The sequence below is a fragment of the Terrapene carolina genome, unplaced genomic scaffold (genome assembly GCF_002925995.2).
Source record: "Terrapene carolina triunguis isolate 2854851 unplaced genomic scaffold, T_m_triunguis-2.0 Scaffold714, whole genome shotgun sequence".
In the NCBI taxonomy this organism is placed as follows: Eukaryota; Metazoa; Chordata; order Testudines; family Emydidae; genus Terrapene; species Terrapene triunguis.
Genome location: NW_020665065.1, coordinates 2,158,506 through 2,180,995, shown reverse-complemented (window position 1 = coordinate 2,180,995; position 22,490 = coordinate 2,158,506). Strand labels below are relative to the sequence as shown.

The following is a 22,490-nucleotide window of genomic DNA, read 5'->3' as shown; positions in this document are numbered from 1 at the left end:
TTAGGGTTACATGGGGAAGGGGGTGACACACACACATTCCCGTACACCTCTGTCACACAGCTGGGGTGACCAACTGACCCGACCCTCCCTGCCCGGCGTTCTCTGCCCATCATGCCTGGCTGGCCCCCCAGGACCCGCCTCTCCTGGTACCTGGCACCACGTCTTCCTGAGACAATACGCGAGGGGGGAAGCACACAGGGTCACATGGCCCCCTTCCCCAGATTTCTGCCAGAACGTGGCCAGCAGCAGCCTTTCAGCCCTGTGCGGGAGGGAAGGGACAGGAGCTGCTTCCAGTTGCAGAGGAGGAGGAGGGGCGGGAAAGGATGACCTGGCCTATGACTTTGCAAAGCTCACTTCCCACCCCCCCACCCCCGGCTGGAAGCAGCTTGTCCCTTCCTACCCGCACACTGTCAAAAAGCAGCTAACATACCCAGGCTGCTGCTGGCTACTGACATAACCCTGCCGCCTCCTGTCCCCTGGCTACAGCATGGGCAGGAAGGGGTTAAGCCCTAAGGCTGCATTGTGCACCAGGGCCCCGGGAACCTGACTGCAGGGGCTTCAGGGAACCGGCCAGAGAGGTGGCTCAGCAGGGGAGGGTGCCTAGGGGATGGAGCAGCCCCGTGCTCCCGGGGGGCAGGACCCAGGGCGGCGGGGGGGGGACGACATCTGAAGGATGGCTTAAATACGGGACTGTCCCTTTAAAAACAGGACGTAAGCATCCAAACATTCCGCTGCTGTTCCAGATCCTGTCTGAAGGATCCCATCCTATTAGGTTCGTCAGACTGCCTTGTAAATCTCAGGAGAACAGGCCTCCCTGGGGGATTTCTACTCTTTCTGCTCTTGGATGCCTTGTATATGCCACAGGAAGAGCCCAACTTGTAGCATTTTGCAACTTCTACCACACACTGGTATCAGGAGGGGCAGAAACACAAACAAAATGGAAAGAATGTCAACCACCCAGTGCAAGTGAGAGAGAACCGCGTGTCAGTTCTCCGTTCCCCCCACCCTGTTTGCCGGCCTCTAGCAATGGCAAAGGCGAGATTTCAGTTTGATTTCAGAATTCTGACTGCTGCTGCTGCCCAGAATAGCAGGATTGGTGTGGGCTATAGGAACTAGGTATCATCCCTTTAAACAGTTTGTGAGCCCTCTAGTGGCTCTCACTGTGTTCTATGGTTTAGAAACCACCAGGACCCAACCAGAGCAGCAGGTGTTTAGCTAGGCCCTGCAATGTTGTGTACATGTAGCACTGGTATTTGGACCCCCTCAACATGCCCATGTAGTTTCTTCATATTACGTCTATTGTGTAAGGAGCCAAAGACATCAGTGTGTGGCACAACAAGCAATTGGACTGATGGGAGGTCTATCCAAGCTTCTTTGGCCATGAAGTCCTGATGCGAGTCTCAGAGGGAGAGAAAACCTCCAATGAGGTAAAAAAGACAAGTATAAAATAGTCTTTGCACCAGTGTGGGATGCAGAACTATCTTTTGCATACAGCCTCTTTCGCAACTACTCGCTTTAATCTGTTTCATGTAAAATCACGGTATTTTTTGAGCGCTTCAAAGCTTATGTGCAACATCTGCTCAGTCCTTCTCCAAGAGTAACCTTTTTTCTCCAAGAGTAGCTAGAAAAAAGGTTATCCACACTGTAACTTGTAAGAGAAGTACATGCTGCATGAGGGATTATCTTTAACACGGATCTGACCTAACCGATTGTACCAAGTCCTACTGTGCACTTATAATTACGATCAACTTCTAAATAGATAAAACAAGCATCAGGTCTGATTACAGTGACTAAGCAGGGTCTGCAGCCATGAGACACCTAGAAGGAACTGCTGGAGAATTAATCCATTGGACGCATCCCAGAACAGAATTAATTCTTATGTCCCTTCTAATAAATGGGATGATATAGCAGCCATCCTATTGGCCAAAATAGGCAACACCATGGCCCTAGCAGTGCACAGCACTAGCTCCTTTCAGGTGAAGCTGTCCCCTTTATCCATTCAAAAAGGAAAGGCAGGTAACTTCAGTGGCAGGAATCAGCGTCTAAGTGCACTTCAGTCCGGAACGTTTGAAGACTGGGTAGCCCTTTAGGTAGCACATCAGATCACACAGTGTCTGTTTTACTTATGCAATAATTCCCACTGCGGGGGGCGCCACTACACGATGCCCAGTGACAATAAGAGTTCTGTCTTTTAAGCCCAAGGCAAGGAGGCACCTTAAGGATGTCTCTGTCGGTTATTCTACTGCAGAGTTTAGGGAGAAAGAGGATTGCTGCTATCAGAAGATGTTACTTTTTTTAAGGAACAATGTGGGATTAAAAAAAACTCCACTAAAAGCTTCCACATGCCTTTGGGCTTCTGGCAGGGGTTGGAGACTGATGGGAACTGATTCGTGGCCTCTGTTCAGAAGTCTGTTTATGTAGCGTAGTCTCCTAGCTGCCTGCTGCTTTACAATGTGATCCAACGCTACTGCGCTTACATCAGAAAAACAGCCACAGGTGCTGCCCCAAATAATCGCCATCATTGCACTAACTTCCAACTTCCGTCCAACAAGAACACTGAAGGGGATTTCTAGGTGCGCTTAAAAATAAAGGGAAGGGGGCAGGCCTTTTACAAATAACCCTAAAAGGCCCTTCTCGAGCAAACCTAGATTTGTTCAAGCGGGTCTGTGCACTCTCTGGATGCTCAGTACGTCCCCTCACATGCAGTTAGCTTTTCTTGAAGGGGCAGAAGCACTCATGACGCATGTTCAGTCAGAACCACTGTTGTCTCCCTGCACTTGGTCACTCTGGGCAGCATTACAGAGCACAGCATCGCTCCTCGACAGCTCAAACACTCCTCCTCCTTACAACAACCTGAAAACTGAAACAATAAGCAGGGAAGGGAGGGAGCACGTGTTATGTTTTGTTCCACCTGGAAATCTGTTCCTCCTCCTGCCTGGAACAGTTCTCACTACTTTCTAGGAAGCCCTCTTGAACAAGGGAAGTGACTGCATCACTCTGGCTTTCATTCTAAGCCTATTAAGGGAGCTATGCTGCGGGAACAGAGCCCCCAGCACGCAAGTCTGGGCCGGACGAGCACAACTACAAAGGTATTTTTGCATAAATCACCCTAAGAGAATACAGCAAGATCAGCTCTAGCGTTAGAACAAAACCTTTACCGGACTGGACACGCGACATGAGGACACTGCTGAGACCCACACAGGCAGCTCAGTACAGACAAGCAGGGAGGTGCAGCACAGTCCTGAGGACTGTGCTGGAGCCGGCTCCCACTGAACATAAAACAGGCTCTAGACCGGGACGCAGGCTGAGCAGTGGCGGGGTGGGACATGCTTCCTGAGGAGGTTCACATCAAAGGAGGAGAATGGTGTGTCGCAATCGCCAGTAAACAAACAAACAAAAGGGTTTCTGTCAGAGTTCACACACACACACAAAAAAATCAACGTGAATTTGAAGCTTTTTTTGACAACCCTGAGGAATGAAGTCTCAGATCCCCAGAACAGGGACAGCCTGTACAGCAACAGTGAAAGCTTCCCTGCCATCACCCATAACCTGGGTGTCCTGCCCCTGTCCTGGAGAGACCAGGTCTCCAGGCTCAATCTTTTTGGCTCTACAAACGTTTGTCCTCTATGCTCACATGGCCAACAAGCACGGCAATCATTGCTAATTTGGTGGAGGTCTGAACTAGGGACCGGACAAGAGCACCAGGAAGTAGACACGGACCATTAACTCATTCCAGAGAGGCCACCCTGAGCTTTCGCTAATGGCTTATGATCTCGAAGATGTCACGTCCCACATGGAAAGTTAGTTTTAGTGGTCCCAAGAATTCACAGGGTAGCATTTCTGTCGTGCTACGCAATAGGAAAGCAGAACGTTGCAGACGCAGGAAGCCTATCCAATCAAAGACACCCAGGAGCGGCAGGCAGGGTTTGAATCTTGCAGCTCTTTCTACTGTGCACATGTGCTGGTCAGTCACTGATGTGCCAACAATACGTGGCACAATTCTGGGCCATTACGGAAGTCTCACACCTTCCGATGACACAAAGGTGGGATTGCAATGTTGCACTAGGATCAGTGACAGGAATACTAATAAACTGGGTGTTGATGGAAGCTTGCTGGGCTGCAATCCTTCCCCTCTGTACATCGAGGAGACAGGTGTTGTATGGACGGGATAGCCGTGCTGCCGCAGAGACTCGGGTCTTTTGGAGTAAGGCTGCCTCCGTTTCAATAAATGCTAATAGGAATTTAATGTTAACTGTGCAAACTGAAGGAGTTTGCTCAAGGCTGGAAAAGCCAATGTGCATAATGTATTTAATGAGAGCCACTAACATGAGATATGCACAGTGAGTTTGCTGAATTTACGGGATGCAGAAACAGACCTGCCTATATTTAACTAAACGAATCTGTTATTAACCTGAAAAATAGTGAGCGAAGAAGGATGAAGGGCCAACGTGATGAGGCTGTTGCTTAGCAACCTGCTGCTGTTCATGCACAGAAATGTGTTGGGATTGTTTTTGGATTGCACAATGAGGGTGAGACATGAGGATATAGAAATGGAGCCTAAGCAGTTGGTCATGCAGGATGAGGATGGGGTAGATGGAGCAGAGACACAGGCCAAAGTTGGTCACTTTGTTGAAAGAACCAGTGTGGGAAGGATCTATTCTCTCCTGGGTACCCAAAAGTATCACTTGAATGAAATTCTGGAGGAATGTGCTCTGCAGCACCTTGTGGTTGGGAGACTGTGGTGCAAAACTGAACCTGCCCTGAAGGAAAGGTGGTCCGGCGTTGTGACATTAAAAGGGTAGGGAACACATGGCTTCCACGTGATCCAGCATGACAGCTTCCTCGTGACCCCACAGCACACAGGGTTTCTAAGATGGCAGAAGCGCCTTTGTGTGAAAACTCTGATCAGTCCAGACGATTGGTTTTTAACTATAGTGACTCCACGTAGGTTTAGGAATTTTTCAAGCAGGTCTCAGAAGTTGCTATGGGAGCAACAGCCTCATCATGTTGGCCCTTTATCCGTCTTCGCTCCCCATACCAGAAATGTCTTTCTTTATATTAGAAACCATAAGCCCAAAGGTATCTGGCCATTGGCAGGAGGGAATGGGAATCTGTGTAATAGCAGTAGGCAGAACAGAAACTGCTGCAGCCATTTTCAAGGCAGGTTCTTCCCCGTGGCTGCAGAATCTAGAGACTAATGGTGAGCCCCAGCACAGAGACATCCTGGGTCAGATTCTAATAGCAGATGTGCAGCCACGAGTGATAAATAGCAGAGATTAGAATCTGGTTGCAGACATACATGTGAAACGGAGGAAGAGTCTGCCCCTTATGTAAATGCACCTAACCAGCAACTATGTCTCATCACACAACCTGCGTGTTGCTCCATATTAGATTTTGAAACAGCTTGTTGGTCAGAAAGTTCTCCAGGGGCACTCTGGTTACGTGACTGGCCCTAAATAACTTTTCCTGACTGAATGAGGCTGTGCAGACATCGCTCTCCAGCTGGTGAAGGTGAGCACTTCGAAGCCCCAAATCAAAACAGGCATGAGGGAGAGCGCTCTAACAAGTCACATGCAAGGCAAGAGTGTAGGAATGGGGGAATGCACTACTAGGAAGGCAACAGAATAACCCTCTCGGCTCTGTTTGGATACGAGTACCAATCAGCGACTACAGGGCCGGGTACGGCCTAAGAACCTGACTGTAAATCGGATAGATGGAACGAAATCAGCTTTGAGTTAAGGCCCTTTTGCAACAATCTCCTATTCAATTCTCTGAGGCATGCACGTGGCACCAAAGAAAGGAACCGGGTCTTAGTGATGGCCACGGTTTGAGAGGCAGCCAGACGTGTGTCTTGAAATAACTTATCGGTAATTGTGACCCATAACCACCATGCAATAGAACCAGCTTCCTGCGTTGAATTTTAGGAGGTAGCACTTTCCCTGAATAGATATAATCAAGATCTCACTGCTGTCCATGAATAGACATATTCAGCAAGCAATTAAGTAGAGATCAGGAGACCAAATAAAAAGGTTCTCAGCAAATTATATTGAAAAGCACAGTGGGACAAGGTTTCTTAACACACAGCTAAGGCAGGGAGAGGAGAAGGGCTGACGAGCCTTGTGATGCTGCCTGAAGCACAGAAGTCTCTAAGCCAGAGACCCCCTTCCGTCAAATGACACACTTAATCTTAACAAGCAGTGAGCTGGAGGAGAAAGGCAGGAGGAGTGTAAGGATGTGAACAGTCCTTGCAGAGATTCAGACTGGATCCGGTGTCTCTTCATGATATATCCCTGAGGCAGCAATTTGGGTTACAAGTCTGTCTTCATCTCCAAGACACAGCCCCACAAGTTATGCAAACTGACATATACTTCAAGCTGTCCCTTTTCGGTTAGATAATGGATGCTTCTTCATTTGCCATCCCAGGCTGTCGTGTTGTGATGCTATGTGCTGTTAGATTTCACACTCGACCCCAGAAGTGGCTGCATTTCAGTGACAGGTGAAAGATTTCTTACATAAATCTTAATTCCGGAAATTACTTGGGGGATGCTCGGAGCTGAAAGGAAGAATATAAAATGTAAGGGCCAAATTTGGCAGTCCATAATCAAGCAAAACTCCCAATGGGAGTTTAAGGACTGCAGAATTAGGCCATAAGGTTTTTTTTTATTATTACTGCTACTTTTAGGGCGATAGCTTTTGCTGAATGAGCAGAAACTAGAGCCTCTACTGACATTATCAAAAACTAGCTGTGAAAGACACAAAGCAATAACTATGTTGACAGTGTTCTTTAGAGTAAATGTCATTGTCAAAGGAAGCATAACCTGCCAATGCTTTCCAAAGGTCTGCACTAGTCTCCTTTAAAAGTCAAGCGATCTCTCAAGGTGCGTAGGTAGAAAAGACAGGGACTGGGGAGTATATTCTGGTGGATTGACTGAAACTGTGAAATTCTGACAAGCAGCAGCAGAAGAGACTCTGGATAAATGCCCATTACGCTCATAGTCTAAATGCACAGACTCTGGATAAACGCACATTACGCTCATAGTCTAAATGCACAGACTCTGGATAAACGCACATTACACTCATTCTATTGGCTGTGGCTTCCATCACCAAGCCTCTCCAAGGACGTTACCGGTGACTGCCCGACACTAGTCCCTGGTGTACATGGAACAAGATCTATCACTCTACCCAGGCACTAGGTTTGCTCAGAGTTCAAATGGCGGGCAAAACCACGAATAGTGGACAGGTGCATTTTTAGGGCTGTGGGACCATAAACCAGTGTCCGATAAATGCCAATAGCGTTTGTACCCAAGTAATTTGAAAGAAACAGGCAGGAGGATTCATGTTCTTCTTGAGACACCAGACGTTAGAATTGTTTCTATTGAAGACTCTTGGCAGGTTTTCAAACCTAAGCTTACTTGCCAGGCATTGTGTCTACAAGCTTTTCATATCCATGTTCAGCAAGTCAGACAGACGGATACCCCCAGCTGAGACAAATTACTCCTGGTCTTTCCCAGTCCCATGGGGAAGTCAATGGAATCTGCAAGAGATTGGGAATGTTATTTATCTTGGCTAAAAGTCTGCCAGCAGGATTTCCGAATACGTGTCTTAAAATGATGGAAAAGAAGAGGTAGGTGAGCCGCTGGCTTTAGTGAAGAGACCAGAGCACTGCACTCACAGACTGCATGCTGTCCTGGTGTGTGGTAAACTAACTCAGGTTCTCTAACTAGGAAAGAATTCTCACTAACATTTCCTGGTTCCCCAGCTAATTGTGAGGGTCTGTCAGGGCAGGGAGGGGGACTTAATCTGTCAGCCACAAAGGGTAAAGTCTTGTGAAATAACCCGCACCAAACTATGGTCACCTCAAAGGGAGGCAGCATGACCAATGCATGAGATCTACTGTGTAAGCCCCAGGCAGATGCATGTAGAAACTGCTTGTGAATACCTCACCTTTCCTAATGGACCATCCTTTTACTTAAACTGTAAGATCTCTGAGGCAAGGGCTGTCTTGTTCTGTGTTTGTACAGCGCCTAGCACAGTGGGGTTCATGACAGGGGCTCCTAGGCACTCCCACAGCACACATAAATAACACCAATAATGCCGACTAGATGGGACTTAATCAATTGGCAGTCATCATAACATTCTTCTAGGCAAGAGGAAATTTGGCTTATGCCAACTCTGCTCAGTCAGTAAAATATTACCTACAGCAGCACCAGTGAAGACTTTACAAGCTCACCGCGCCACTTCCACAGTGCTCTCACGGAGAGAGAGGCAGATGTCCCAGGATCTACACTTTGGGTTTCTCACTTGGTTACACATTGTGCTATTATTGTGGCACTGAGGTCATCCAAATATGCTGAGCGTTTTGTTTTGTTTTTACAGACTATTAGCTACAGCATGTTCCTGCTCACTGTAGCCCAGTGTCATTTCACATTCTGCACGATAGCTCAGGTTCCTTGCTCCCTATAGATATGGCACTGGAAGTACACATTCAGATTAATTTACCTCTCCTTTTTCCACATTGTAATCCATTTAATTATATTGATTAATGCCAGCTCAATTGCCTTTATGAAAAGACACTTCAAGCAAAGTCCTGCAATTATGTCCAGGAGATCCTAACTCAACATACCCAAGGAAACGCCACTATTGAAAAGCTTCAACTGGCCCTTTCAAGATTTCTGTTTTAAAACCTATTAAACAAACAAACCAACCAACCCGACTGTGACAAGCCAGAAAGTTCGAACGCAGAGTATGAGTCAGTACATATTTACAAGGCAAACCCCATGGTCCGACTGCCCTCTAGTGGATTTCATGATGCATAACGTGGCCCACATTTAGCCTGCTTTTAATACTTCAAAATATGGTGCATTATTCATATCTATAAGTCAAAGTGCGTCCCTAAAGCTGACAGCTACAATATCATTAGGGTTACCAAAGGACCCATAGCAGTTTGCAAAATATTCAAACAGAAAAGGTTTCAGTCATAACTTAAAAGCTGTTATGTGTTGAAAGTCTCTTACTGAGTCTTGGGAGAGAATGCACAGAAAGATTTTAACTGAAAACTCTAGAGGGAGCATGACAAAATAAGTTCAAATTAAATGCATTCAGCAGAGTCAGGCTGTATAGGCACAGTCTGTGTATTTCTATGATAAGGTATAAACAGATGAATCTGCTAGACTATATTCTCATGATATTTCAGCCTCTGTTTCAAGTAGCAGACTCCTGTATTGTGATGTGTGAAAGAGCAATGATTTGACACCCCCTCTCCCACACCTAGTGGGACAGTGGCAATGCTGCAGGTGTGGCTGTGCTGTTCCCAAAGAGAGATTAACCTCTAGCGTTAGTTCAACGGGAGACAGTGTTTCAAAGTGTATGTGCTACAAACACTCTTGGATCCCCAATCAAAGTTCAACAGGAGGCCGCTCTGAACCCCTGCTCATATCAACAGGTTCCAAAGCATGAAAATGTCATTCTGTTTTGAACAGAACCTCCAGAGGATAGAGAAGAAAAACATCTCTCCAGGAGGTCTCCACGCCATAGGGCTAGGAGAGATTCTCAAATACAGGCATGTTCTTACTTTACTTGGCAGCTGTGTAATAAACTGCACAGTCTCCTCTGCATCCACCTGGAGACTTGAAATGGGCTCCCTATTACGAACTACACATGCCTCTGTTTCCAGGGGAGGCTAGCCACCATCCCTGACAAGAACTGGCCACCCTACAGGCACTAACTAGTTAAAGATGAGACTTTATGCAGCAAAACATTTACTAACAGATGACATTTTCTGGCAGTTCCTCAAATACAGATAGTCCTATAGACTTCAGTAACAACACCACATTAATAAGGTAATAAACTCACACACTGATGTTTAAACAGGCAGTTAAGTTGAGAGCAATCTGGTTAGCGCACCCATAGATAAATTGAAAAAGATTAAAAACAGCAGAGGGGGGAATGGCTTTCAATGAGTCGTTCATTTTTTATAGTACCTCCCACAGTGAAACTATCAATTACATCATTCCATATAAAGAGATGCTGCATAAATGGGCACACTCATTTTGCCTGATTTTGAACCCAGTCCAGTTCAACTCAAATTCTAGCATATTAGGTTTGTTTCCTGCTGAGGAAAAGAAGGGCAGTGGGAGAAAAAAAATATCTTGGAGGGGCCAGAGTTCAAAAGCACTCAGCTTGGACCTAACTCTCAGTGAAGTCAAAGGCAATTTTACCGCCATCTCCAATAGGAGCAACTGGGCTGAATGATTTGGAAAATATCACCCTTCAGTATATTTTAGCTGCACGCATGAACACACAGTATACATAGGGTACCACTTCTGCCAGACTAACTTTTGTTCCCAATGCACAGCAAAGCCTTCCCTTTATCTAGGAAAAGGTTGGATTTCTTTCCTTCTTTTTTAAATTGAATCATGCTTGTGGGAAAACTGCTGTGTTTAAAGGACAGGAAAAGAGGGTTCACAGACCTGACCTAGTTTTGCAAACGTGATGAAAAATATAGTCAGCGAGAAAAGAACAGGAGTACTTGTGGCACCTTAGAGACTAACAAAGCAAAAAAAGATAGTCAGCGAGGTTTCCCAAAGTTTTGAATTCCACAAGTTTCCTCCAACCCTACTAAATGACACTTTTTTTCTCAGCTAGACCCTAGAACAAAATACACTGGCATCACAGGTACATGCTGATTAAATAAGTGGTGTTTTCACATTTTATAAAGGACAATTAAATGAGGTTATTTATTCAGCCTATATCAATGACTCAAACCATCCGGAGGGTCTAGGGGTTAAAGAAATAAACCACGGCATTATACACGAATGGTACATTTCAGGTGGTTGTTGGAGGCCACTCCATGAGGCTGTAGGGGTTCACATCTCCAAAGCCCATGACGGTCTGAAGATACTGGAGATGAAAACGTTATTGCAGAGACTTCCTGCCTTGCAAATACCTTCTCTCAGGTTCAACAGGAAACTGTCCCTAGTAGCCCACATTCACAAAAACCTCATGCTATTGATAAGCTGGTTATTCCCCTGGGACTGACAGGTCGCAGTGCATGAGCCCATGCATAGATGCTTAGTGGGAGGTCTTAGTACTTTGCACAATAAAAGCACCTCTCATTGAAGGCTCTCCAATCACTTTACAAACATCAATGAATTAGCCACATAATTCCCCTGGAAGGAAGGATGGAATCATTATCCCCGATTTTAAGATGGAGAATTGAGGTACAGAGAGGAAGTGATTTACCCGAAGGTAGTGTCAGATCTGGGACTAGAACTTGGGAACGGTCAACACACGCTCAGGTCCTTTGCACAGTTGTGGTCAGGCCTCGTGCTTGTTGATCTGGTACAGAGACTTTGCCCAAACTTCTCATCACAAGGCACGATCTAGGCAGGAAAGATTTGGTCCTTTGTCTCTGTACCTCACCCCTTTTGACACAACATAGGAATGTGCCATACCAGATGATTCCAATGGTCCACCTGGTCCAGTATCCTGCCTTGACAGTAGCCAGATCAGACACTTCAGAGAAAGGTGTCAGAGACCCAGGTGACACATCCTGGAATAACCTGCCCATTGGAGTTGTTGTTCCCTAATCCCCATCAGGCAGTGGTTGTTTTATACCTTGAAGCATGTGGGGTTATACCCTGTCTACATATTTTATCCTACTGTGGATGTTCATATTGTCCATTAAAATGTCCAGTCCTGTTTTAAATCCTCCAAAGCTCTTGGCCTCAATGATATCTTGTAGCAGTGAGTTCCACAAGCCAGTTATGTGTTAAGTAAAAAGTGTTTCCTTTTCTCTCCACCCAGGGCCTTACACAGCTCTTGTTCCAGGTAATGGGTAGCAGTGAAACAACTCCTCCACTGTACTGGGGTCTCACAGACAATATGTTGCCAAGTTCTATGCTGTCACAGTTGAATTTTGCAAGCTTAAAAGCAGCATAGGAAGTGAGAATCCAACTAACCAATTCAAATTAAAATAAACTTCAGTCACTACTGTAGCTGGTGCATTCAATGCAGGGCCAACGCTTCCACTAGGCGACCCTAGGCAGTCGCCTAGGGCGACAGGATGTGGGGGGCAGCATTTCACCACCCTCGGCGGAATTTCAGCGGCGATTCCTCTGGGCGGAAAGAAAAGCGGCCATGGAAACGCCGCCGAGAACCAGGGCCGCCCAGAGGGGCTTCTTCCACTCCGGGTCTTCAGCGGAAATTCGGTGGTGAGTCCTTCACTCCCTCCGGGACCCGCCGCCAAAGTGCCCCGAAGACCCAGAGCAGAAGGACCCCCGCCGCCAAGAACACAGCTTCAGAGGAGGAGCTGCCGCCGATTACTGAGGAGGAGCGCTGCCGCCTAGGGCGGCAAAAACCCTGGCGCCGCTCCTGATTCAATGCCTTCTGTATTGTGTGTTCAGTGTTTTTTTGTTTTTTTTTTTTCTTTTGAGCCGAGATTGAAGCCAAGCAATGTGCTTTACAAGTTACCAATCTGGAAAATACTCACTCAGCGATGGTGTGGACAGCTTCGCTGAGTGGAGGAGCTCTGCTCTGGTGTTACTTAAGGAATTTGCAGAAGTCCTGAGATGTTCCTCTGAATTGGTGGAAAACTGGAACTGGACCGTGCCAGACTCAACCTGCTTCACCTGAAATTTAAACAGATGTAGAAAAAAATGAGATCTGTGCACACCCTTTTTACCCGCTCTCTGGAACAAAAAGAGTTCTTCTGCCAGGCATCCAACGAAGTTAGAATAAGAAATTGTAACGCAAGGCATATGGAGGCAGAACTATCAACAGATTGTTTTTTTTAAACGAGGTTCCCAGAAAGCTTTGGTTCTGTCTGAAAGTTATTTTCCTTGAGGCATGAGGGTTGTGGAATGACACTAAACTCCAAAATTATCATCAAATTTTCCTCCAAATCTCAGGTAGGATGGATTAATTACCAGAACTGTAACTCTGATTCTACAAACTGGGGTTACTGGAAGAAAGAAAATTATCTTCTATATAAAGAGGTTTATGTTACAGTTTGTTAGTTCAGTTACAGCATCACAATGTGGTTTGTGTGCTTTTTTGCACACATTGGTCTGTTCATAAACGTGTCCACCAGATCGAGAGTGAACTTTGGCTTTCCACTAGCAGACCAGCACTAGGAAAGAACTCTAACAAATAGGTTTGGATAAAAACAGAAGGAAGCAACATCTTGGCAAGTGTTTTGGGGGAACAAATTCATTAATCTACAGCATGATTCCCCATACAGTCCTGGACATCAGTGCAGTCACCAAAAAGGAGCAGAGGTTCCCCCATTACTGCATTAGATGGAAAACCCTTTGGACCCCAAGAAGGCATGGCTGCACATTTCCGTGTGATTCTGCTAACTAGACTGTACTACTGCTGTGTTCTTGTATTAAAAGCAGATCAAAATCTTCTGTAGCTAAAACTCCCTTTTAGAGAAACCCTTTCTAAATGTAAAATAGCCTTCAAATAGCCTTCTCAGCAATTAGAATGAGTGTCTTCTAGCTCAGGAGACAAAAGGAAGGGGAGATTGCTCTCTTTCGTGACTCTTTCCACCAGCCAATAATGAAATACACTCAACCCCCAGCTGTAATAGATTCATTTTTATCAGGAACCAGGCACCTAATTCCTGAAGCACACAATCCCATTCCAGGCATTTCCTTCCAAGGCCCCCACTGTGTTGGCTAATTTCAATTCTTTTCTATTATTTCTCCATTTCTATTTTGCCTGAACAGTTCTGCCTGTGCTGCACCGCATACAACATTCATTCTTTATTCGTTTTATTTTGTTAAACTGGAGCAGCCTCTACTATGGATTTACATGCTGTCATTGAGATCAGAATCTGGTTCCTAATCTCTCAAACTGCCAAGGCTCAAATGCAGGAGAAAGACTTAAAATGAGAGACGTGAGGGGGAATAAAAAAGCTTGACCCATAGGACTAACTAATTTCTTTAGCACCTTCTGCCTTCTCAATGAGGTTCATATCTCAAGAGTTGCCGCCAGATTATGGTTAAAACTATAAAATCATCTAGGAACAGTATATTTGTCAAAAGCTTGCACCCTTTCCCAATTCCAATGAGATGCAGATGAACAAATTTTCATTGAGGCTTCCCAGTTAGAGCCAGAAAAAGTCTTGGGAAAAGACTGTACGTGCAACGGAATGGACGAGCAAAACCATTCAACAATGTTTGCAAACTCTCCTTGCCCCCCCCCCCCCGTGTGTGAAGTTTAACAAAGTTTAAGCAACAGGCACATATCTTCACTCTCTACGCTATCAACAGTTAGGATCGAGAATAGACTCCAGTGTTATGGCTTTTCCCTATTAGTGTGTGAATGTGAAGGACCCGGTTTAGTGTTATAATGGAATTCTGTACAGAAAGCATCTTTCTCAGAGATGAGTGCTTGTTCTGCATCACTAGCCACAGACCCTTACTAAGCCACCCAAACATTGGTGGTTTCCCTTTGGCCTCTCTAATATTAAAGGGCAGCTCCAAGGGAAGTGAAGGTTCATATAGAGCCAACAGTCTTTGCTCTGAAGAGCTTACAGTTACGTGCTATTTTTACGTACATCACCTAGCACAAAAATGGCCCCAAGCCTGATTGGGGCCTCCAAACACTGTCAAAATAAATAATTTTACCAAATATATGACAATGCACTGGGCATGAATGTCATATAAATAATGAACACCAAACAGCTGATAAAATAAATGCACAATGTGTATTTTCTGATGCATTATCCTTCCTTCTTTTCCCATGTGTGTTCGCTCAATGGCTGGTTTGCATTGGGTTTGGGCTACTTAGCAAGATTATTGAACGAAGCGTTTAAAATAACAAGAAAGCTCTGTGCCATGTGTGTACTGAAAACAGGGTGGTTTTGATGCACCTTTGCTAAAGGAGTGCTCAGAGGAGCTTCTTTTTACCTCTTCGGAGCTCATACTGGTGGGCGGCATCTTGTAAACTAACACATGGCTGGGGTTCTGCTGGGCGCCTCCTTGAAGTGGTAAGATCACTTCCGTGGAACTCGAGTCCAGCAAAGGATTCCAAACAGTCCATCGGATGGAATGCATATAGGCTGCTTGAGTCAAAGAGGAAATGGACAATGCCTAGGATTAAAAATATATGTGAGAGTAAATAACCAGAGATGAAGAACATTTGGTATTGTGCCATGACTCTATCTCTGGGTCACTCTAGACTGCTGTCATCCAACCCAAAATCAAATAGGATCAAACCAAACACCAGCCATTTTCTGCCTACTGAATGGTAACAATCATCTGTCTTTAGCCATCTTTCGTTGGAACCTCATCACCTCTAGGCAGAGTGACGGGCAAGTTCTCTGCAGCCTTTTTCTTATAAAAGAAAGATCAGGTTGCTGTTTGTTTGGCTTTCAACCATCATCAATATTCAGAATGAACAGTGCATCGCACCATAAGCTTTGACCTAGAATGAACACAGATGCATATACATTTCTGCACAACCCATGAACATTAGAAAAGAAATTAGCCTCTCATCTCACTGCAGTTGCAAATATTTGCAAATACTCCACATGATTAGGCCTATGTTGGTTACTAATTTACACACACAATTATTGTTATTGAAGAGACTGCTATTGCACATCTGAAAAATCCTAAATCTCTGCACGTGAAGGCTGGGTGTTCCTAGGATACAGGAGGGAAGCTATATTGACTGAGAGGCGAGATACCATATTCTCCCATCTACCAACACAGAAGGGTCATTTTTCCAGCTGAACAATAATAAATAGGAGGGACACAGTAAAGGACTGTGAACAGCAGTGCTCCAATATTAGTGCAATATAGAGAACGTGAATACCAGCCACTCCCCCAGGATTCTTCCCGGCAGTTACGTATTTCCCCTTGTGACCTCAATATTGTAGCCATAACTTCCAATGGTTTCAACCCAATTTTGAGATGGACTATTTGAAGCCTGTTATCTGTCTTTCCAGGCCCACATTTTGCTCATAATGTAAAAAATTCTCTTCAAATCCCTGAATTTGCAGGTTGTTAAAAAAGTACCAATATTAGCTTTCTGTGTTAAAAGGAGCTGTTGAGCCCTCATGGAGAACTTGGAATAGCTTGCTACAACGGTGCTTAGATTTAGCACAAGTTTTTGGTTGTCTCATCTACATACTTTGTCACTGGGAGCATCTGCATGAACAGAATGAGCTGTCTGAGGTCACATATCATCTCAGAGGCATGGCTGGAGACAGTCCTGGCTCTTAGTTCCCTGCTTTAACCGTTGGACCACATTTATCTCTAGAATGTTTTATTTTACAAGTACACATCCAGTTTATCCACAACGCAAGTGTAACAAATCTCTGCCATGTGTGCTGCTGATACAACATTTCCTGGCAATCAGGCTATGTGATAACTGCACTTCATACCTTTGTGACATAACCAAACAGCCTTTCCTCCTCTACTTTTGGATTAACAGCATGCAACATTTTCCATACCAAGCACTCAAAAATGACAGCCCCATTTCTCCTGCACTACGACTATCTGGCCAAATTTCAACCCAGAGCCAACATAAACTTTGCCTAGCAGGGTTTACAACGTGAGTGCTAGCACTAACCCTGCTGAGGGATTATCATCAGTGCCATAATCACTGGGACTGTGTTCCCCACGATGACATATTGCCTGTATGGATACGGTGATTTGTTTTCTGCCGCAAGGACCAGTGAGACCATTAAAAATAATTTTAATTCCCGCATTGACATAGCAGTATAAATAGTATACGTCTGGACCTGGTCCTCCAAGATGGGAAATGTATTCTAAAAAGAAGCTAAAGGGTTCCACTCAGACAATCACTTTAAAAGCCTCCCCTTAAAATCAGGCATTATAGAAGGGTCTGTATAAAAACAAGCTTACAGGTCTGTCAGTGATTGAAATCCCTCTTGTAGCTCCCTGCAAAGTGCTGATCGTGGCACAGAAGACGCTGTGATTAGCGTGGCAATCAGCTTTGGGATTAACCGCTTTGCATAAAGGGAGTGCAGAGGTTAATTGGGTTCACTCTGAAGCCATTGATGGCCTGGCTTGACGGTTCCCATCGGTGCAGTTTACGGCACACCGGCATGTCAGGTGGATGCTAATCCCGTCTCAGGCTCAGTAACCCTTTAGGAATGTGAAAGTCACAGACAGCCGCTCTGAGGGCGGCCGAGGATACGGGGTTGCCCAGGTAGCATTTTTTGTGCTAAATGAGTTGACGCTCCAGGCTGAATTATATGTGTCAAGTTCATAGGCAAGGACAGCGGCGCGGCCAGCATCCCGGTGCAGCACGCAGGAGAGAAGGAGAGAGGGCGATGTAGGCAGGGAAGCAGCCTCTTCGGTACAGCATTTGCTGCAGTGGTAGCTGAAAGGAGGGACATTGCCATGGGCATGCCAAAGGGATTCAGAATCGTTTAAAAGCACCCGCATTGGCCCAACTTTTCACCTATGGGAGTTTTACCCATTCTTAGGCTAGCGCTAAAATCCCACCCTTCTTCTTTTCTTTTTTGATTTGAAGCACATGCAGCAATGCCCACTTCCCATCAGCCTCGTTCTGAATGTAATACCCCATTGGAGACATGCAGCTTAAACGTCTCCCCAGTGCTGCCTGATAACTCTTTAGGGAAGGGGTTTCCTCATTCTGTGCCTAGTTTAGAGCCCAGGACAATGTCAGCACTTACATAATGACAACAAGGACAGAGAGACTTCGAAGAAGTTTGCAGAGACTCCATTTTTCGACTGGGTTTATTCTGCCAGCAACAAAATCTATGAACTAGGCAGGAAGTTGCAATGAATGACCCTTCTCGAACAGTCACAGGAGAGTGGAGACTGTGGCTGAAGACCTGTTATTTACCAGCATCCTCACAGACTGCAAGCTTCAGGCACGATACAGAGCAGCATTTGTAGGTGTGTTTATAAATCTCTGTTGGTTGCACAAGGCAACAGGGAATGGAACTAGGAGCATTTCACCTCAAAGTTGGCCCACGTCAGCAGTGAGCAGTCAGCCAACATTGGGTGGGTAAGGAGACAAAGCTTTCTCAGCAGCCAGAAGGTATCATAACCACACACCTCAGGGCCCTGAGGACTAGATCTGAGACCAGCTTCCTTGAGCCACCCAGTCTGGCCAAAATATTTAAAGGCTAAAATAAAAAATCTCCATTTGAGAGGTGAGAAGAGAAATGCAGAGATTCTGAGCTCTCTGGGAGTATCAGTTTGGAATTGATGTAGGTGCTGAGTTCCTGGGGATGAGCCTGGTGAATGTCTCTGGATGGAGAGACGCAGATATGACTGAGGCCCAGGTCCTATTGTACAAGGGATCATATCACTAAAACTACTGTAAACTATTAGCAGCCTCGGCTGAGGGCATGGACGGACTGAGCCCTGGAGGCTAAACTGATCTCTTAGCAGTGCTCCTTCCAGGGCAGCTTTAAAGCACATTGGTAAGGAGACAATGTGGGACAAGCAAGCAGCTCCTGCTGCTTGTGCTGTACCTGTTCCATGGCTAAGCAGACGACTTCAGCCTACCGAGCTCTCGCTCCGGGACCTTCTTCCAGAATTAAATACACTTTGATTCTTTATTTTTTTAAAACTACACCTAGAACTGGACTTTCGCTCGAATACATTTAAGTTTCTTATCACTGTACAAAAATAAATAAATAAAAATCTGCATTCCAATACCCAGACCTCTGCAGGTTCTTGGGTTTTAACTTTTTAAATTTGTTGAAGCCAATATCTAATTTTCCAATTGTATGGTTCCCTTCAGCTTGTCTTCTCCCAATCAATACAAATCCCATCTGCCAGTAGGGCATGTGTCACTTATATAAATATCCATTTCCCCCCAGTTTTCCTTTGGACAGCTCTAACGAGAGACGACATTTACTGCATTATCAATGACCCTCTCACAGTCCTCTTAGCAGGACAATTAGGGACTCATAACAAATCAATTGCTATTGATTAAGCTGCACATTCTTACTACAAACTAATGGCTGGAATAGTAAAGGACCCTTGTAGGTGACAGCCTGCACAACACGTGCTAGAAAATTCCCCAGCACCTAGACAGAGAGACGGGCAAGCCATGTACATGGAACAGGGCAAGAGGACCAATTTATCAGTCCACCAGGATGAGACTCCCCTGCTGTCTGCCTCAGGCAGTGCATGCAAAACGGACCATTTTAAAATCCCTTGTCTCCCTGAATTCGGTCATCTTTATCCAAGTCATTAGGGTCTCAATTTACTAAAATAACGCAAAAACGGCTCATCCAGACAGTGCTGGCTCACACAGCTGAATAATTTTAATGCAAATCTATGTGTTCTCACTCTCACTATAAGCTAGCAATGCAAAGCACTGAATGATTCTGGCCATTTTAGCAATACTTTGTGGCTACCTTCTATTAAAGCATTAGACGCAATTGTTACAGGAGGTTGCACTTGTAACAGAGAATCTTGCATTAGTGAGCTTTTCTGTATGGAAAAAATACAAAAGATACACTCTTCACCAAAGAAGCGAAAATGTTCTTATTTTGGATTTAGATACTATAAATATAACCTACTGTAAGCCAAACCTGCCCCCTTTTTGTGATAAAAGCATTAGACGGATCTTTTTTAATTCCAAAGATTAACTCATTTATTATTTTACATATTTACTTATATTACATATGAACTCATCATGGGTCCTAATTACACACACACAATATTATTAAAATCCGTTCACACTGAACCGACGTCCAAAACCTAAAGGCTTCCTAAGCCCTCTTCCACTCTCCATGAAGCTCAAATTGTCCCACCACAGCCTGAGTCCCAACTACTCAAACCCTCCAGGTTCAAGACCACTGGGATAAAATGGAAGACTGCAGTAAACAAACCTATCCTGGTGTCCATATCTTGCTGAGAGCTCTCACAGGGATAGCCTAGACCTTTATTCCAATGTGTGGCTGCTAAGAGACAGAATCCAGGCACAGCAACCAGTACAGGTGATGAAGACAAAGCTGAAGGCATTCCTAAGGGAGATTCCTATCTTTAATGGAGGATACATTTATATAGCATTAAATGGACTTATCCTACCTGGTATTTCAAGGAGTGAAAACTACCATCTACGCAGGGAAGAACATAGTTGCAACATTGCATCAGATCACTGACGCATCTTGCCCAATGTCCTACTGCTGGAAATGGCCTATACTCACTATTCAGGATATAGGTGGAGAAGCTCACGTCCATTCTCATCCCTCCCACTACAATATAATGTGAAGTTTTATCCCATTGAGATCAACTCAGTGCACGAGTTTGGTGTTGTGCCTAGGGACCAGGCAATCACATCTCATGGTCTGGGGTATGAGATGTTCACGCGTGGGGTTTGTGTGGGGAGGAATTTATTGCATGATCCCCATTTACAACACAGATTCCATGGAATTCATCAGCGTTAAAGACAACAACAGTATGAATAGCTTTCTGTCTGTTTGCCACAATTTTGCATTGCTCCAGAATTTGGACTGAAAAACTGGATGAAATAATTTAAATGTGTGTACTTATTTCAATAAATGTATGCTGGCATGCATAATATTAGTACAGGAGATTCATCCAAAGTAGGAGAATTCTTATGATTTTGAAATCCTCAGAACAATAAAAGATTTAAACTCACACATGGAGTTAAGGATTCAGAAGAAAGGATGAATTATTTTTATAGTGCAAAAATTCAATTTTGTGCTAAAACCTAAAGAAGAATTCGCTTTTTAAAAGCTGAAATTCTCCAAATAAGCTTGCCAGAGCACTCCAGGACTGCTGCAGGCTAGGTTTCTCCATCTATAGTGGAAAAAATTAACATATAATTAGAAAGATTTCATAAGCCCATTTGTGCCACATTACATGTGAGACCATTGAAAAGCACTTTGTCATTTTGATGGGCGATATTTGCCTTTCTATCCTACAGACTGAAATAGTTCTTTAGAAGCAATATGTGAGCTACAAAAGGAGCTATTGTTTGATTCTGAAAGACGCTTTATAGTCAAGTACAATTTTTGCTCAAGGTTTTATAATGTTCCAACATAACATTAAATATTTAGATCAACACAAGGTGGGAGTCAGATTCTCAATTAGTTATGATTTTAGCACAAAGGGATCCACATTAAGAGCCTGATCTAACTCCTGCTGAAGACTTCCATTGACTTCCATGGGTGTTGCATCAAGCCCTAAGAAACAACCACCACTTTCTAAAGAGTGGGGTGAATCCTGAAAAGTTGTGTTTATGCACGTGTTCGAATTCTGTAGTGCTCTTCAGTTCTGCCACATTCCTGACACCTTACTATTCGCTCCTTAAAAAGACTGACGCAAACAGGTTTTGTTCACATGAGTGTTTGGGCAACGGCCGATCCTCATATACATACTTCTATGTGCCTGAGAGGTTATTTGCTATTCTCCTTTCTAAGAAGGTTCAGTGGCCCAGACATGGAGAACAAGCAACGTCATGTGATTTGGGTGACCAATATAATGAATAGTGAATAGATTAACTGAACCAAACAACCCACAGGCTGAAAACTGTTTGTCCAAACTACCTGGAGAATACTTAAGAATGGATTCATGCACAGATGTCAAGAGCATGAATCATTCAAGGACAGAACAAGCAACTAAATTCCCAGCTAATATGATTCGCAGCTCTTAATTTGACCAGCTCTACTTTCTAGCTTGCAAATCAAAGGGAATACAGAACAGGATAGAGCTGCGGTGCCCAATGATATTAACAGGCAAATAAGCCCAAAGAGCTTTTAACATTTAGCCTCACTCAGCACTTCCTTCAGCAATAACAAATTGCCCTGAGAGCCTATTGTTAGGGGCAGGTCCAGTGATGGCTGGCATCCAAAGGTTAACGTGTGGGTAGCTTCTTTCTATGGGATGGAACATTTTAGATACGCCTCTGAGTGACTGAGCTATTGACCCTGCTCCTTTGCTCACTGTCTATCTTTCCAGGTGCCCTGTAGCATCAGAATGCTTACCAAGAGGAACAGTGATCGTTTCTCTCTTCTTCCTCTGCAGAGTTAGTGCGGTTTTTCTCCAACCTACACTGTAGCCACACCAGGTTGTGAGTTCTAGTCTCGACGCCTCGTGCACGCTATCTGATTAGCAGACAACGGTCTGCACGACACCTCCGACCACTACAAATCCTCTGAGAAATCACGTATTCACAGGATGCCTCACCTGACAATTTTCATTACATCTGTAGTGACCCATGGAGAAGGGGCAGCTGCACTTTTATTTGCAATGGTGAGATCTTGTGAGGGAAATGAAGGCCGATTAGGCACAAGAGGGGAGGTGGCTGTTGTTAGTGACTCTTACCGATAGTGTGAGTGTTTCTGTGTTGCACTAGCAACCAAAGGATTCCGTTACAGATCCCGCAGCCCAGACATTCCTGAGGCAGCGTGAGATGCTGGGGGCCAGCTGGGCTCTACATTCAAGCCACTGTCCACATGCAGAATAGGACAATGGGTAAACAGACACTAGCAATCTCCA

At 44.8% G+C, this 22,490-nt stretch overlaps 1 protein-coding gene across 2 annotated transcripts in view; it reads right to left on the bottom strand.

Moving 5' to 3' along the window:
* NPHP4 (nephrocystin 4) overlaps window positions 1–22,490 on the bottom strand; it is a 100,888-nt gene that overhangs the window by 37,604 nt on the left and 40,794 nt on the right. For both annotated transcript variants that reach the window (XM_024207848.3, XM_029913556.1), the window contains exons 11-12: window positions 14,916–15,098; window positions 12,491–12,629 (exon numbers count right to left, since the gene is read on the bottom strand). In XM_024207848.3, coding sequence (XP_024063616.2) covers window positions 12,491–12,629; window positions 14,916–15,098 — 322 coding nt within the window. The remainder of the gene's footprint in view (window positions 1–12,490; window positions 12,630–14,915; window positions 15,099–22,490) is intronic.